Here is a 16,257-nt window from a genome sequence, read left to right on the forward strand (position 1 = left end):
GTGTTAATTATTTTAAAATTCCATTAAAGCCAAAAGAAAATGGGTTCATTACCAATCTGCAGCAGCTGTAGGTGCCCTTTTTTATTTCATTACAGAGAGAGAGAAAGCAGAGAAATAAAATATGGCAGCGGCCTGTAAAAACCAGTCTCATACTGGTTTAGACTCAATGTCTTTTATAAATCATGAGTATGAAGGGACACCAGGACTTTCTATTAGATGCCTCACTTGTGTGTTTAAAAAGGTCTTTCTTACAATAAGCAAAGGATCACAGAATGTATGTCTTTGTTCTAGCATCAAACCCACTGGGCAATATTGTCATCATGGCCGTTTCTAGACATAGTTCCCAGTGCGAACAGTTAAAGAGATTAAGAAAGGAAAGTAATACACAAATTAAATGTGAATATAATAATGTACCAAAAAAGTAATAACGCTATGCTACTAATAATAACTAATAAAAGAAAACACAGTAGAAAAGCCCTAAAGAACACAAATTAACTCAAGAAAAAAAAGGCAAAAAGGAAGAAAATATTAAAGTAAAAAGTTGACAATTCTGCCATCCATTGTGATGTCACTTTCATAACTTGGAGGACTGAGTGGAACGCAGAAGACAAAGACACTGCCAATTAAGATACTGCATTATCTACTGTCCTTTCCATATAGCTTCTCAAGTAATGCTTAGCCCATCACTACTGTTACACTCCAATAAAGTGTGCCTAGAAATAGGATTCTTTGTGCAAAGAATGTGCTCTTTCCACCTCCTTAGTACACTGCAATCAGTATGTTCTGTATAGCTAAATCAGGTTCCTTTGTGAGTCCCCAAAACCAGGCATACTTTACAAGATAATGTTAGTGGAAGAAAAAGCTACATTTGCGTAGTGTACTGAACTAATGGTTACCCCTGACAAAGGATTTCATTAAAAAGGTATCATATTGTCAATTTACCTGAAAGAAGACCGACATCGCGGCAATCAACCTCTTATCCATAATGGCTGCCCCAAAGCTGTCAAAGTCATCTGGATTGTAGGAATAAATCTGCATCTGAAAATATGAAAAAAAGACAGCGACTAGAGTTTAAGCCTTCAGATGTTTTAATGATATTTTTACAGTATATAGAAAAAAACAGCAATTGTTTAAAAACAAAAATGGTCATCTTTTAGCTGTATTATACAGATTACTGCATTTCCTGTGTTCACGGATACGGATATTGGAAGTCTCAAGAGTTTTGTAATCATCTGCAAACACAAAGCAGTTACATAGTAGCCACATACCCTACAAAAAACATTACCGAGGGGCACAAGGACCGTATTAAAACAAGGCTGGGTATCAGCGAACATGTAAAAACATCATGCTTGTAAATTTCCCGGCATCCGAGTGACAGATCTAGTGCCTAGGTCGATGGTCAATTTAGTTGACACCAAAACAGGTAGATACTCATCCAGTCAACATTAACAAGCAAGCAAAAAGTCCACATGAATTTTTCTAATTTTTTTCCCCATAATTTTTGGGACTTTCATACTGAACATCCATGTGGACTCCGATTGGGAACAATAAAACATGCTGAGCGCAGCTGCAGCGGAGCAAGGCCCAGTAGCCAAAATATGGCAAGCAAAACCAGCTCTGCAAGGTATGCGCTATATGTGGGTCCATGTTGACAGGTGTCGACAGGCAAAAAAAGGGGGAAATTTCAGGTCAAACTTTTCATGTGTCAACTTTTTCTGACTGTCGACCAACACTGTAGACCTTTCAATACACACCCAAACTTCCTACCTATACACAGAATACAAAAGTTTTTGTATTGAAAACTGAAGTAATTATCTTAGAGCTCACAGTTCAGACACGTTATAAATCTGAATACAATGGTCGTTATCGCATCCAGTTCTAATCATGGATTTGTGAAATGCAAATATACAGTATGGAATAGCATTCAGAATGACAAATCTAACAAATCTAACTCAGAACTTTACTTTTTTTTTTTTTTTTTTTAAATCCCCAAACCTTCACTCATCACAATTGTTGGATGAGCAATTTAAAGTGAGCAAATACAGTACAAACCTCGCATGTGCAGACAATTTAAGACCAATCAATAAATAGACTATTATCTTTAAAATGAAATCACTATCTAAATACAGTATTTAATAGCAAGCTTGTCCATTTGATTCCAGATCACGTTAGTGTTTGCAATATATACAGCTTATTTATGTACTAAACATTATTATTATTTCGCATTTGGTGCCAACACTCTAATGCCCTACTTGTATGCTTCACCATCTCTCCTAACAATGCATACAATGTATCCCATTGGCTGAGAGTAGCTTCCGGATTGGCTGCAAATGATTTCGATTCGATCTGGCATTCGATTCAATTTCTATTTGGTTTGTACTATATAGTTTTTCTGGAAAAACTATTTTCTTTTTGATTTCCACTAAACGTGAACGTGCATCGGGATCGAATCTGCATCGAATGTGGGAATACCAGTTGATGCCCATTCGTTTTCGATTCAATTGTGCTTTTAATTGAGTACAAAAATAGGGGAAATCTCACCGTGTGGACCCACCATAAGATATATATTGCAGAAGAATGAGTGGTCAGGGGATATCCACGTTTGGCTATCCCCATGTGTGGATGGCTACTCTTTGCCTTTTGCTGCACTTTACAGTTCTAAATCGATATTAAAGGAATATTAGATGAATACATTCCATTGGCTTCTCGATTTATGATTTTTTTTCAAATTAAGATTTATATCCTTTATGGTTTTAGAATGCACAAGAGATGCTAATATATGTGTAGACTAATAATGGGCCTTCATACCTTGCAGGCTGACTGCTTTCAATGCATTAGAGTCTGGATAATGTGTACATATACAGTATCAAATCCATGGACACGGGGGCGGGCTGGTGCAAAAGTAGTTTATGTGGCAATTGGATGGCACTCTGGTAGTATCCTAGTATCCGAGAGGGGTCATAGGTGGGGGCAATAACTGTACAAACTAATAATTTGCTATTATTCCACATATTCAGCCACCCCCCCCCCCCCTTGCCTACACTGATGGTGCTGCAGAGTGGTGAGCAGGTGGTGGCACCAGAATCTGCTACTCCTGAGGGGCAGCACGGACGGTGTAATGATTAGCATTACCGCCTCGCAGAACTGAGGTCATGAGATGGTTCCCCGCCATGGACCTAACTGTGCGGAGTTTGTATATTCTCCCCGTGCCTGTGTGGGTTTCCTCCGGGTACTCTGGTTTCCTCCCACACTCCAAAAATATACTGGCAGGGTAATTGGCTCCCAACAAAGATTAATCGAAGTGTGAGAGTGCGTGCATGTGCTTATTGCAGACTGGATGGGCCAAGCGGTTCTCTGCCACCGCCACATTCTGTGGGGTAAATTTGTTAAGATCTGAGACAAATCAATAGTTTGACCACTATTGGTCAACAGGCTTTAGGTTGACATTGACAAAAGGTCGACAAAGCTAAAGGTTGACATGAGTTTCACTTGTGTGTGTCTATGTCAAAGAACAAGCCAGTTCAGGGTAAAAAAAAATTAATAAAAAAAAAAAAAAAAAGACCATTTCTCAACGTTGACTTAAAGCCTGTCAATCTTTTTCACTTGTAGACCAATAGTGGTTGACCTAATTATGGTCGACCAGCCCCCTGTGGGAGTATAGGCAAATATCTATTTACTGTTATGGGCTGTTGCATCACTATGTAGTAGGCAGAAAGAATAAAGACCACTGCAGGCATAGGGGGGTATTCAATGTCAGGGGCACAGCTGTCGAGCTAGCGCGACAGCCGTGCCCCTGTCCCGTTCTCGGTCAGCTCGCCTGGAGCTCGGCAGTTGGGATTCAACGTCCCGGCCGCCGAGCGGCGAGAAGGGGGCGTGGCCGCGAGTTGATGACGGAAATAGACGAGCTCGCCTATTTCCGGCTTTTCTCGGCAGAACGAGCCCGACAGCTTGTGATGTCGGGCTCGTTCTGCGCAAAACCCCTGTTCAATGCTGTCGGGGAAGACAGCATTGAATAGGGCCCCGCAGCCATCTCCCGACGGGGGAGATGGCTGCGGGGCCCTATTCAATGCTGTCTTCCCCGACAGCATTGAACAGGGGTTTTGCGCAGAACGAGCCCGACATCACAAGCTGTCGGGCTCGTTCTGCCGAGAAAAGCCGGAAATAGGGAGCTCGAATGACATTGCATACCCCCCATAATCTCAATTACTCCTCGTATTAATACAACAAGTCAATGAATTCCCTTCCTGCAGAAATGTGCTCATCTGTAACATACACTGTATATTCAAAAAACATTCCCAAATTCCAGCCTGAAGAACAAAAAAGGAGAAGAAAAAAATAAATAAAATCGGAATCCGATGAACTGGTTAATGCATTTTAATTTATCAGAATCAAACAGCGGAGAGTACAAATCCAACAGTTCGATATACAACTGCGCATAATTTGTCACACTTTAAGGACATCATTTATTAACAAAAATTAGGTGTCTGACAGAGTCCGCGATGCAGCCAACTATTTACTCTGCAAAAAGAGAGCGAGAGAAAGATAAGATAGATCATTGCATCTTAGAGATTCCATTTTACTTAATGCAGTCTATAGTTGGGAAGTCTTTCATTTCCAAGTGTACAATAATTCACTTCAATAAGACCTTCCAGCACTCAGGAATGAAGCCAAGACAGACGTGACCTCTAATTGAAGGTCATGATACGACAATGGTGTGGGCATGTGTGTATGTATATAGATGGGTGAGTGTGTGTATGTAGGTGTGTATGTATGTGTATGTGCGTGGGTGTATGTGGGATGGGGTGGAGGGAACTTAGCCAGTAAGGGGGTGGCACTGTCAAAATGTTTATCAATGCAGCTTCTTACTGTTGGAGATATGGGTTTTACTGTGACAAGTGTGGAGTTTATATGTTCTCTGTGTTTAAGTGGGTTTCCTGTGGGTGCTCCTATTTCTTATCACAGTAAAAAAAGAAATGCACTATAAAAAGGTTAAAAGGCTAGTCTATGGGGTCAACACTAACTCCTGCAATTATACAAGGTGTCGTTTAGGTTGCTAGGCACATCCCTGGAATATAGGACTATGTAGTACGCCCCTAATGTGGTCAACCACAGCCCAGCATACCAATGCTTTACAGGTAGAGCCAAAATAATGCCAGGAGGTATGCTGTAAGCTCCATTCTGATAAAGATGGGTAAACTGCCCATGGATAGCCACATAAATGAGTAGGGGCATAAACTTAGATCTTTCACGGGATATGTTGGTGTGTAGGGCTTTCCATTTTTCACAGTTTTACGAGTAAAGGGACTTATGATACAAAAATAGAACAACACTACCCAAAAAAAGAACATGGGCCAATTGCTTGTAATAGCGGCCTCTACTGGACAGGCAAGAAGTGTACGCATTGATATCCCCCACACTTACAGCTTTCCAGTGCACAGGGCCAGATAAACTTTGTGCTGGATGGAGCTCCAGGCCTCAACATAAAAATAACCCCACCATCACTAGTATTAAAATTAAATTTTTAGGTTACTCACAAAATGACGCATAATTGAGAGAACTCCTGTAGAACCTCGGTCCTCAAGTACCCCTAACAGTTCAGGTTTTCCAAGTGACCCAGCCGCTGCAATGTGTATCACCAACTATCACATTTTAAAAAGTGACCTACAAAAACATCAACTGTTGGGGGTACCCGAGGACCAGGGTTAGGAACCACTGGTGTAGTGGGTGCACACCCATGTGACACTGCCAACTCATCACTCATTTCCCCCCTTCTCAGAATAGGCCCTCCGCTTCAGACCCACATGGCCATAATCCACACTCCTTCCAGTAAAGGTCCCCAATGAAAGCGAAATGATAGATTAAGGGCCTCTCCAGTGGCAGAAAACACAGCCCCCTGTATTAAACACAGCGGTATGAGTACCCTGTAATGCAAACTTCCAATACAAACACCCACACATCATTCCGAGGATTATTCAAGAACCGCCATATGGGTCACATTTGTAAACAGCCCACACACAGACTGTCACCTTTACTCAGACCTCTCGAAGAACGGACAAGGGAGGAATACGAGAACATTACAGAGGTCGAGGTTTGTTTAACAGAAGCATTATTACCGTGTTCTGTATCTATTACTGTATGAAAATAGCCAGCTGACCGCGCCAGGGCTTAGAATATAGAAGCTAAGAAATTGCTTTGTTCTGTTGCTAACAGCCATATGATTTACCATGAAATGAAGTCCTGAAAATCATTTCGGATAAATGGAAGTATAAATTTAATAGAATTTCCAAGACAACACGGATTGCTACACTCCAACATAAACAGCAAAGTCTAAATCATTCCAAACAAACAGCAACATTCTCCGCTATAATAAACCGCTGGGTGATTATTTCACTCACTCCCAAGTCTATTATTCCCCATTTATTTGTCTTCTATTTAAAGACGGCAAGTCATTTTAAAGCGGTTAGTAGATTATTAAATACATTTCAAAAGACTGCATTAAAACCGTACGCGCTTATATTTACAGATTACTCTGATTCATTAGCCAGTAAAATGTCAGACGAGGGAAACAATCCTGTTTTAAAGGAAAACTGTTTTTTTTTTTTTTAAATAAATACACAAGCATCCAAAATTGGCCACAGAGGAGTGGCATTCTTATGTCGGCCTATATATTGTGAGCCTGTTGTCAGATGTGTACCTCTGATACGTTCGTGAACGTCATCGGTCATAGATATATCGTGTTGGCCCTGCAGCTCCACTAATGGTCAATATATCCGCAGATCTAATCGGCACATTCTGCTAGGTGTACAGCTCGGCTGGGTGGGCACACGCAAATCAGAACAACGAGTGTACACACTTACCGGTCATAAGAAATATTGGGGTATCGTCTGTCTGCCTACGGTGTTCCGAACTGTACCTACCCTCCCAGAATATCCTGAAGACAACTGAATTTTGGAGACTGGCCCAACCTTCAGCTCATCCAGTTCCTTGTGAATATGGGGAGGTGGGTGGTTGGCTGATGTGATTTGCCCCACCCCCGCAGAGTCCACCCAAATCTTTCATGCTATGAAGGATATTTGGCATTTTTAAAGGGTATTCAGTGTTATACCTCATTAACTGTATCGATGGTGCTGCAAAACGAACTATCCGCAGGTTAAACACTGAACGATATTGTTAACAATATCGTTCAGTGGCGTCACGGGGACCCCCGTCTAAAATGCAGTTATTGACAATATCGTCAGATTCGGCTGCATGCCTGGATGATAGGGGTGATCATAAATGATCTGCATGAGCGCACATTGTTAACAATATAGTTGGTACACTTCATGATATGCACAATGATATTGGCAACCTTATCAAGCATATCAATAGTTATGTTTTTTGTGGCAGAAAATTCTGTCTACCAAACGGTTAGCAGCTAAGGTCCCAAAGAGGCCTATTGCCATGTCTTAGTAAATAAAGTCGCACCATGGAGATTTTAAATCCAAATTGACTTTGTACAAAATCAAAATATCCTCTGATTTTTTATTTTCAGTTAATTAAAAATGCAATATTCGCCAGACATGATGGGGGTGTCAGAGTAACCAAGGAGGTGAATATGCCAACTTAACTAGGACTTTCTATACTGCAGGTACAGTAAGTCACTTGTAAGGAAAGGACAAGAAAAGATAAGATAGCCAAGGAAATGTAATTCCACGCACCTTTCTCACAGCCTTGAATTAAACATGGAGCAGGTCACTCTCCATAAAATCGCAGGTGTGAACCAGATTTCACGCTCGTCATCTCTCGAGATTACAGCTCGCAAACTTTTTACCATTGGAATATTAACGAAGCCCAGTATCAAGAAGATTGCGATGCATTAAAAAACAAACAGGTTTAGCATAGAAGCTTCTCTGACAAGCCATTGATTTCCTTTGCTGCAAGATTGCATTTATAAAGATGATTAGTTTTCACATTAAGAAAGTGTCTGCACTGAACACTGATTGCCCAAGCCTACAAAAACACCGATCTAGACCATTTTGCTCCGATTATAGGGTGAATTAAAAGGTTTCTAGCCAGCCAAATCGTAAGCAGGAAACAATTAAAGGCAGCATTTTAAATGCACAATCTGAGGCTTTAATGTGCATGAGAATCTGCTTAAGGCCATGCATGTGTGGGGACTAGGCACCTTCTTCACCATTCCATGTCATCTCATTAGCCATAACTCTGTGGGCCTGTAGGCTGCCCCTGGAGACTCTTCCAGCATTGCCGGCTCCTTCTCAGTGATGGGAGCCTGTGCTGCAGATTAATGTCACAATGCAGCACCCGGCTCCTATCACTGTGGAGAGGTCAGTATTTTAGCATCACCCCCTGGAAGGGTGACACTCTGTTACTGCCAACACGGTACCTCATCAATAAGATACAGTATTCTGTACCTCTTTTCATACTAAGTTATATGCAGGTATAAATCTATCAGAGCCGTGTGAAAGAGAACATCAATGAATAAACCATACACATCACATCATTCATTACTTCTAGTTTCTAAACATTTTTTATTGCTCCAAATGCAATTCAGCAGCTGTGTTCTATTGCTGTATAATGCCTTGTCCACTGCCCCCCTATTGGCCACTCCGGCCCTGTGTAGAGATCTCAATTATCAGAAAAACTTGACGTATTAGGGAAACGTCCACACAGATACACTTTGTGGACTTTTTAGAAGACCGCTATAATACATATGAAGATGCTCTCGTTCGTGATCCCCCCTCACAATGCCACCCAGGACATAATCATTAATAAAAATAAATCTGCATGCATGTTATCATAAAAATATGGTAATTGGTTCACCACCAAGTAGGTCGACAAGACTTCAGGTCGACATGGGTTAGGTCGACAGAATCATTAGGTCGACATGGGTTAGGTCGAATGGGTCATTAGGTCAACATGGTTGTTTTTTTTTTTACTGTTTTTTTTTTAGCTGACATGTGCCGACAGGTAGTATTTTATGCCCTACCATCCACTAGGGCGTGGTGGGGGAATAAAATAGTGTGCCGAGCGTAGCGAGGCATCGTGCCCAATGCATAGCGAGCCATGCGAGGGGACGTGGTGGTACGTTTCCGTGTCCATGTCGACATATGTGCAGACAGGCGGTATTTCATGACCCACCATCCACTTGACAGAAGGGTAAAAAAAATACCATGTCGACGTTTGCACTGTAGACCTTACCCATGTCGACCAAGACAAATGACGACCTAATGACTGTCTAACAACTTGCTGGTGACCAACTGATTCCCACCCAGAGCGGAGACCACAAAATGGTCAACTCCGACAAGCTTGGGCAATGTTCTATTAGATTGGGGGAGATTTATTAAGCAGTTAAAACGTGGGAACGTAGTCTATAGCAACAACACTGCTTCAAAACATTGCATTTATTAAAGGGTGTTCTATAAAATGTTACATAGAAGCCGATTGGTTGATATGGCCTACTTCTCCACTCTTACCACAGTTTGATTAAACTGCCACATGTGTGCTATTTCAGCAGAATGGACCACGGTAGGAAACATCCGGTAAGTTTTGGAGTGTTTATATCAGATTTGTGCTTGCGATTTGCAAGCAGCAGGGTCAATATGCATGGATTCATTTATCCTCATGGTCACCACGCCTCTCCTATTCACACAATGGGGTATGCTGAGCATTACTAAGAGTGCTTGAATGAGTTTGTGTTTGATTTGAACCCCGCATGGCCCATTGCCCTGCGAGTGGCAGATACTCCGTTAATGTATGAAATGTATAAAAATCGCAGGGAAATCCATTACCAGGTCTGGTGAGGAATGTAGGAATTTCCGGTGCAGCCTGATAATGGATCATTAGCAGATGCTAAAAGGGTCAGAGCTGTATATGGCATGATCCCATAACTTTGTTTTTATATGTTTGTTCTAATTGTGCCTTTAAGATGGCTGCTTGTGTAAAGGGCACTGTGGCTGATGAGTGCAGGCAAGAGAATGTGCAAGAAGAGAACAAAATAATGAAATCCAATAAAGCACTTGTCTTCATGTGGTCAGAATACAGACACCGACCTCCCGATGGCGGGAATCCGGATAGAGTCCAGTAATACCCCTTTCACGCTGAGAAATATTTCCCAGATTATTGCACATGAACGCTCAACAATCCCGGGTGTTAACAAGGATTGGACACAGGACAGTCGCGGGTCCAGAAGCAGAGTGAACGGGTATCTGGATTCGGCAAGATGCGGGTCCCCTTCACTGCACTGTAAAGGTGGCGCTGGGAGATGTTGACCTCTCCCAGCACCCCACCGGTGCCACCTCCCGATTACATCAACTAGTGTCAAAGCACTTGCAAACTGGGTCTCAGGAGGGATTTTGCACCCGGCTTGCAAGCACTTTCCAGTGTGAAAGGGGTATTCATATGCCTACCTTTGCCCCGCCCCTTAAGCCTCCCTCCCTACAGCCTAAAACTGAAACCTAACACACATGGCCTAACACTAACCCACAACAGATACGGTTGGGATGACGGCATCTGTATTCTAACCACTTCCCTTCTGTTTACACATTTAAACACAAAGCTACACATGCTCATCCCTTATTATAGCTATGATCTTTCTTTGACCCATCTTGTGGAGGCCCTTACTGGCCAATGACAAGACGGCTGCTTCTCCCAGAATCCCCTATAAACACAGACTAAAGTATTAGCAATGGAAATGTGTTGATGTTAAAGATAATCTCATGGAAAACTAGAAATTCAGACTTGGGTGAAAGAAACAAAGCAAAATCTGTACTTGACCATTGTCAGGTATAACCACCATCTGGTCGGTTCCCCAATGACTTGCGCAAGCCCTCCGATGCTGATCTCGCACCTGCTGGCAGTTATATCAGAGAGCATCAAAACAAAAGCGAGGAGAATCCTACAATTTCTCACACTTACGGTGCACCTGCCAACTGCCAACCTGGTTCTCTCTCTCCCTCCCCTCCCCCCAGATAGACCACTTATTAACACTTCCAGCAGGTACATATAGGAGCAAGTGGGACAGGGGTAAGATAAGAAAATGTAGTAATTGCATGTCAATTCATTAAAATAAATAGATCAGTCATAAAACAATCCAAATATAAAAATATTTTTGTTTTAGACTGAGCTCCCCATTCTTCTGTAAATAAACAACGAGAGTGATCTAAAAACGTGTTAATGCTTTTACATTGAAATAAGACCTAAGTCTGAAGCTGCTCAGCGGGACTTGCTAAGGGAACATTTCCCCTTGAGCCCAGATCAATTAATTCTTAACAAACAGAACGTTTGGGTCCGTAGTTAGAAATCAGTGGAAAATTTTGATTTCACATGGGAAAGGTGCCACGTTGGAATGGAACGCGACAGCTTGCAGCAGTAAGTGGAAAGGTTATTAGAAATAAACAGGTTTATTTTGCTGCCCAGTGAATTCAAGCAAGCACGTCATATCAACTTTCCATTAGAACTGATTTGACAACTATACAGTAGCTCAAGGAAAATCATCATTCCGCAAACCCCCAAGTCTGACATGTTTTCTATTGCAACGGTTTTAAAATTGGAAGAAATTAGGGCATCATCTGAAGAGAACAGCAACAGGCGGAGGGTAATGATGTAACAAAAGCTTTAGGGCATTCCCAGTTCTGAACTCCAAAAGATTACAGTTAGAGGAATAAGCCAGGATTCCCTGAAAAGTATCTGATACCCCTTTCAGACCGCACTTTTTACCTGTTTTTTTACCGTTTTAAAACGGTAATTAGTGCAGTCTAAAAATTGCAGAGTGAATTTACCGGTTCTATAGAACTGGTATTTCTAAACTGTAATCAAGCAGGGTCCTACCAGTTTCAGACCCGTTTTTTTTCATCCACTGTTTTCTATGTGTTAAAACGGGTTCAGTGTTGTGAAGGAACAAAAACTGCATTGAAATACCGTTTAAAGACATGCGGTGTGAAAGGGGTTTTAGCTGGCAGACCCGTTTTTAGAAACGTTTTAAAATACCTGGTCAAAGCCAGTTTTGCGGTCTGAAAGCAGCATGAGAAGTTTACAATAGAGTGGACAGTCGGCCATACTGTGGCGCACATGAAGGAATCAGACCAAGGATCAGTAGACTCATTTTAGGTCTTTGAAAGCTACAAATTTGGGAAAGGGTAGAATCTCTTTTGCAATGAATCCCTTGAGTTTCCTGAAATTCTCTTCCATGTTAATTTTATATATGGTTCTTTAATGTAAAGCCCATTAAGACCTCACAGAGTAGTGTATCTATATTTACAGATACATAAAGCTACATTAGGAATCTGTGACTTAAATTGATTTATTTTATTTGAATAGGAAAGTTACGGGGTAGGAATGCTTTAAATGGGGCATGTTCAACCTTGGCCCTCAAGCTGTTGTGAAACTACACATCCCAGCATGCCTTGCAATAGTTTTAGCATTCCCTAATAGCAAAACTGTGGCAAGGCATGACGGGACTGGAGGGCCAAGGTTGGACATGCCTGCTTTAAATGGATCGTGGTTTACTTTGATTAGACCGATGCGGTCCATATATACAGCGTCCAGATTGACGTACAAATACATAGACGACCAAAATTCATGAAAAACCCATGTTGACCTTGCTTTTGTCTACCATAAGCTTGTGTTGCCCTTTTGGCAGTGTCAACCTAAGGTATGTTGACCTAGCCACTGTCGACCGTTAGTGGTTGACCTAAACATTGCCTACCATCTATACCAGGAATGGGAGAACCTTCGAACTTCCAGCTAGGGTGGCCAATCCCGGGATCGGGATCGGCGGGATCCCGGGATTTGGCCTAAAAAAGTCTGGGATTTCAATCCCGGGATTGGATTATCCAATCCCGGGATTTTCGGGATTAGACGGCGCATGCGCAGTCTAATGCCGGGCAGCGTCTGAGCACCAGCTCAGACGCTGCCCGGCTTCCGAATCCTGACCCCTGCGTGCGGCGATGCGTAGCGTGACAGTAGAGGTCACGCTGCGCAGCCTTCTGCTGTGCACGCCCCCTTCCAGTCTCCTCCGCACGTCGCCTGCCTGCCTCTGCCCGCCCGCATCCTTTCCGGCCTGCGGCCTGGCTGCACCTCCGGACCGACTCCCGGCCGCCCGCCAGCTAATGTAAGTAAATGTGCGGGTCGGCCGGTGTGGGGGTGGGTATGTGTGGAGCAGAACTGTATTAGGGATGCCAATCCCGGGAATCCCAGGATTGAGCATTTTTCAATCCCGGCTCCCGGGATTGAAAAAATGCCCCGGGATTGGCATCCCTACTTCCAGCTGATTTTGAACTACGCATCCCAGCATGCCTTGCAACAGTTTTAGCATGGCCAAATAGCAGAACTGTAGCAGGGCAGTATGGGATGTGTAGTTCAACAACAGCTGGAGGGCTGAAGGTTCTCCACTGTAACCATTTACAGATGCTCCATACGCTAAATATATAAAATCCTATACGGTTGCTATACAGTCTTGTAAAAGGGAATTTACTGCCACAAGCCACATTTCCAGTTAAATAATTTCTTTGTGAACAATCTCATTTCATTATTTTTAAATTAACCTATTTCACATGTACTTTGGCAGAGGAGGGAGAGGAAAAAAATAAGTGTCCCGTATTTTATTGATTAGTGTGATGGATGAGAAAATTAAGTATTTTATAGGCGATGAGAACCCCAGATGACTGGAGGCTGTTTGATTTAAAACAGTTCAGAAATTGATTCCACTTCGTAACCGAGAGATTAGTTCAGTTCAACGACTTGAAAAGATTTTAACTCCACTCAGTAGTAATCCTGCTGGCGCAATATCTGCCCACTCCAAACTTTGTGCACGGAGGCTGGCGTCAGAGTAGCGGGTGAAGAGCATTTTCAAAAGCAAAAAAACAAAACAAACAGAAGCGACTGATCTTTCACTTGGGTTCAAACGGATTAGTCACGATGCCCCGAACTCTCTCTCTCTCTCTATATCTATATCTATTTATTAAAGGCAAACTACTCCTCACCTCGATGAAGAGAAATACCGCCACTGACCACCAGAGACCACTCGGAGGACCAGAATACTCCTTTGTGTGTTAAAAGATGTCAACAAAGTGAAAGCAATTTTTGCAGGGACACTGCTCTGTTTCAACCTTGCTGGATATGGAGGTGGGGAGCTGTGATAACAGATTGGAGGCAGGAGCAAATAGGTACTGGGGATGGAGTGGAGAGTTTGTGGGCTAAAAACTGTCACAGCTCAAAATGAAAGTACATTGCAGAGGCTGTCATTTTGACAGGCTTTTAACTAGTTTTAAATAATTTGCTATGGTGTTTGTGTGTGATGTATGTGTTTATATATTCTGTTGGGAGTGACGAGTAATTCATATTGCTCTTAAAGGGCACCTCAAGGAACTAAATGAAGGACAATTATACCTTTAGTGTAGAGGTTTTCTAATTATACCTATGTACCATAAATGGGATAGGTGTTTGAGTACTCTGGTCTTTATCTCTGCTCGGATGCTTGTACAGATGGAGCGGGTCTCGCTCTTGGAGGGGATGGCGGAAGATTCGCCAGCCGCCATCCCCCGCCAGCTGCCGTAAGGGGACGCGCGTGCATCTCGTCGCCCTAAAACGGGGCTCCCCCCGGGTCCCCGCCGAGGTTCGCCCGGGGTCCCCGCCGCCATCCCCCCCCCTTACCCTTTCCGTCTCCTTGAAGCTGAGACTGACAGGGTTCCCGTCCATCCGCCGACGGGAAACAGACGCACGTGCGTCTCAGTCAGATGGGGCGCCTCTTCGGCAGATTCTGGCGCTGGCGCAGCGCCATCAAAGAAGAGACCAGCTCCATCTGTAGCACACTCTGGTCTGTATCCAGTAGGGAGATACCCCATGCAAAAAGGAGAACACCCCATGCAAAAAGGAGGAAAGGCATGGGTCGTGAAAGGTGCAGGGTGCTAGCATGAATACAAGTTATGCACTATACGCTTTTCAGTGCAGAGAGCTGAAGGGTGCACTGGTTCTCGGGACATGCTTGTAATAATTGTACTTATTTGGAAAACCAATTAAAGTGTCGGAAATGTTTGCCCAGCAAAAAGTGCATACTCTACATTCCCTACTGTTAACCAAAACATTAATAAAAAGGACAATTTTCAGACGGAGAGGAAAAAACCCACACAAAGAAAAAGGAAGTGAATCCTTTTCTGTAAACACGGTAACTGAACTGATAAAATGATCCGCGATGTTCCTCTGAAGCCAGTTCCTTTAATGTAAGAAGATATTACCATGCAATCTAAGCACCTGCACTGGAGTCATTTTGGAGTACCAGTGAATAAGGTAGACGGTAATGAATAAAACATACCTGAGACTCAGTAAGGAAATGGGCCTATTAAAATATGTAAAATATTTCCTTCAGAAAGGCCAGGCGGCTTTTATTTCTGTTAGAGAAGTTGGGTTTTGGTTTAAAAAAAAAAAACAAGAGTTGGGAACTTTAATCAGCAATTTAACCATTTCTTTAGTGAATGAGCGATTAGATATGTTATCTACTGAATCAGACGCAGCCAGCCTAATTGGGTGCTTGGGCAGCAAGGTGGTGAGATGGGTAAGAGGGAGCGATGGCCACTTAACCACCAAATGTGCTTTTGTTTTTTTTACCTTATTCTTTATTGAGATATGTGGAAAGTGACTTTTATATAAATCACATAAGTACAATAGAACAGTGGTTTTCAAACTGTGGGTCCTGACCCCAAAGTGGGTCCCAACCCTCTCAGCATAAGGTCATGACTCCATGTTGCTGACCGTTAGGCTGATGACTTTTCTAATCTCAGTCCGTGATCCAAGGAGTCTAGAAAATCTGTTGAATTGTCTGCTACTCAAGGCTCCTCACATCATTAAGTGCCTCCACAATGCTGCCAAGTATGTGCCGTCTGCTGACTACACATGTGATACGATGACCTTCAGCAGTAACTTGCTGGGGTCCCGTAATTATTTTTGTCTGATGGGATCCCAGAGCAAAATATTTTGAGGACCCCTGCAATAGAACATACATTAAGAAAATGTATCCATTTAAGTTAGCCAAGAGCTGGACCGGGCAACAAGATCACGTACCAATTGTGCCACTCATGTTGGGAAATAATGGATTAGATACGGCTGTTCAGTGTTGAGCCTAACCCTTTGTACAGATTACCCCAGCCAAATCTTTAGTGGCCAACTAAAAAAACAAAAACTGTGGACACCCCCAGATCAAAGAGTGTTACAGATATAAGTATATTCTAATATCCCTTATTATCAGCTACTTCCGAGTAATGCTCA

The 16,257-nt window shown here is 42.7% G+C and overlaps 1 protein-coding gene across 3 annotated transcripts in view; it reads right to left on the bottom strand.

The window, feature by feature from the left end:
* PTPRG (protein tyrosine phosphatase receptor type G) overlaps positions 1-16,257 on the bottom strand; it is a 407,379-nt gene that overhangs the window by 178,356 nt on the left and 212,766 nt on the right. For all 3 annotated transcript variants that reach the window (XM_083156071.1, XM_083156070.1, XM_083156072.1), the window contains exon 5: positions 943-1,038. In XM_083156071.1, the coding sequence (XP_083012197.1) occupies positions 943-1,038 (96 nt within the window). The remainder of the gene's footprint in view (positions 1-942; positions 1,039-16,257) is intronic.

This window comes from Crinia signifera, chromosome 8 (genome assembly GCF_055691185.1).
Source record: "Crinia signifera chromosome 8, ASM5569118v1, whole genome shotgun sequence".
Lineage (NCBI taxonomy): Eukaryota > Metazoa > Chordata > Amphibia > Anura > Myobatrachidae > Crinia > Crinia signifera.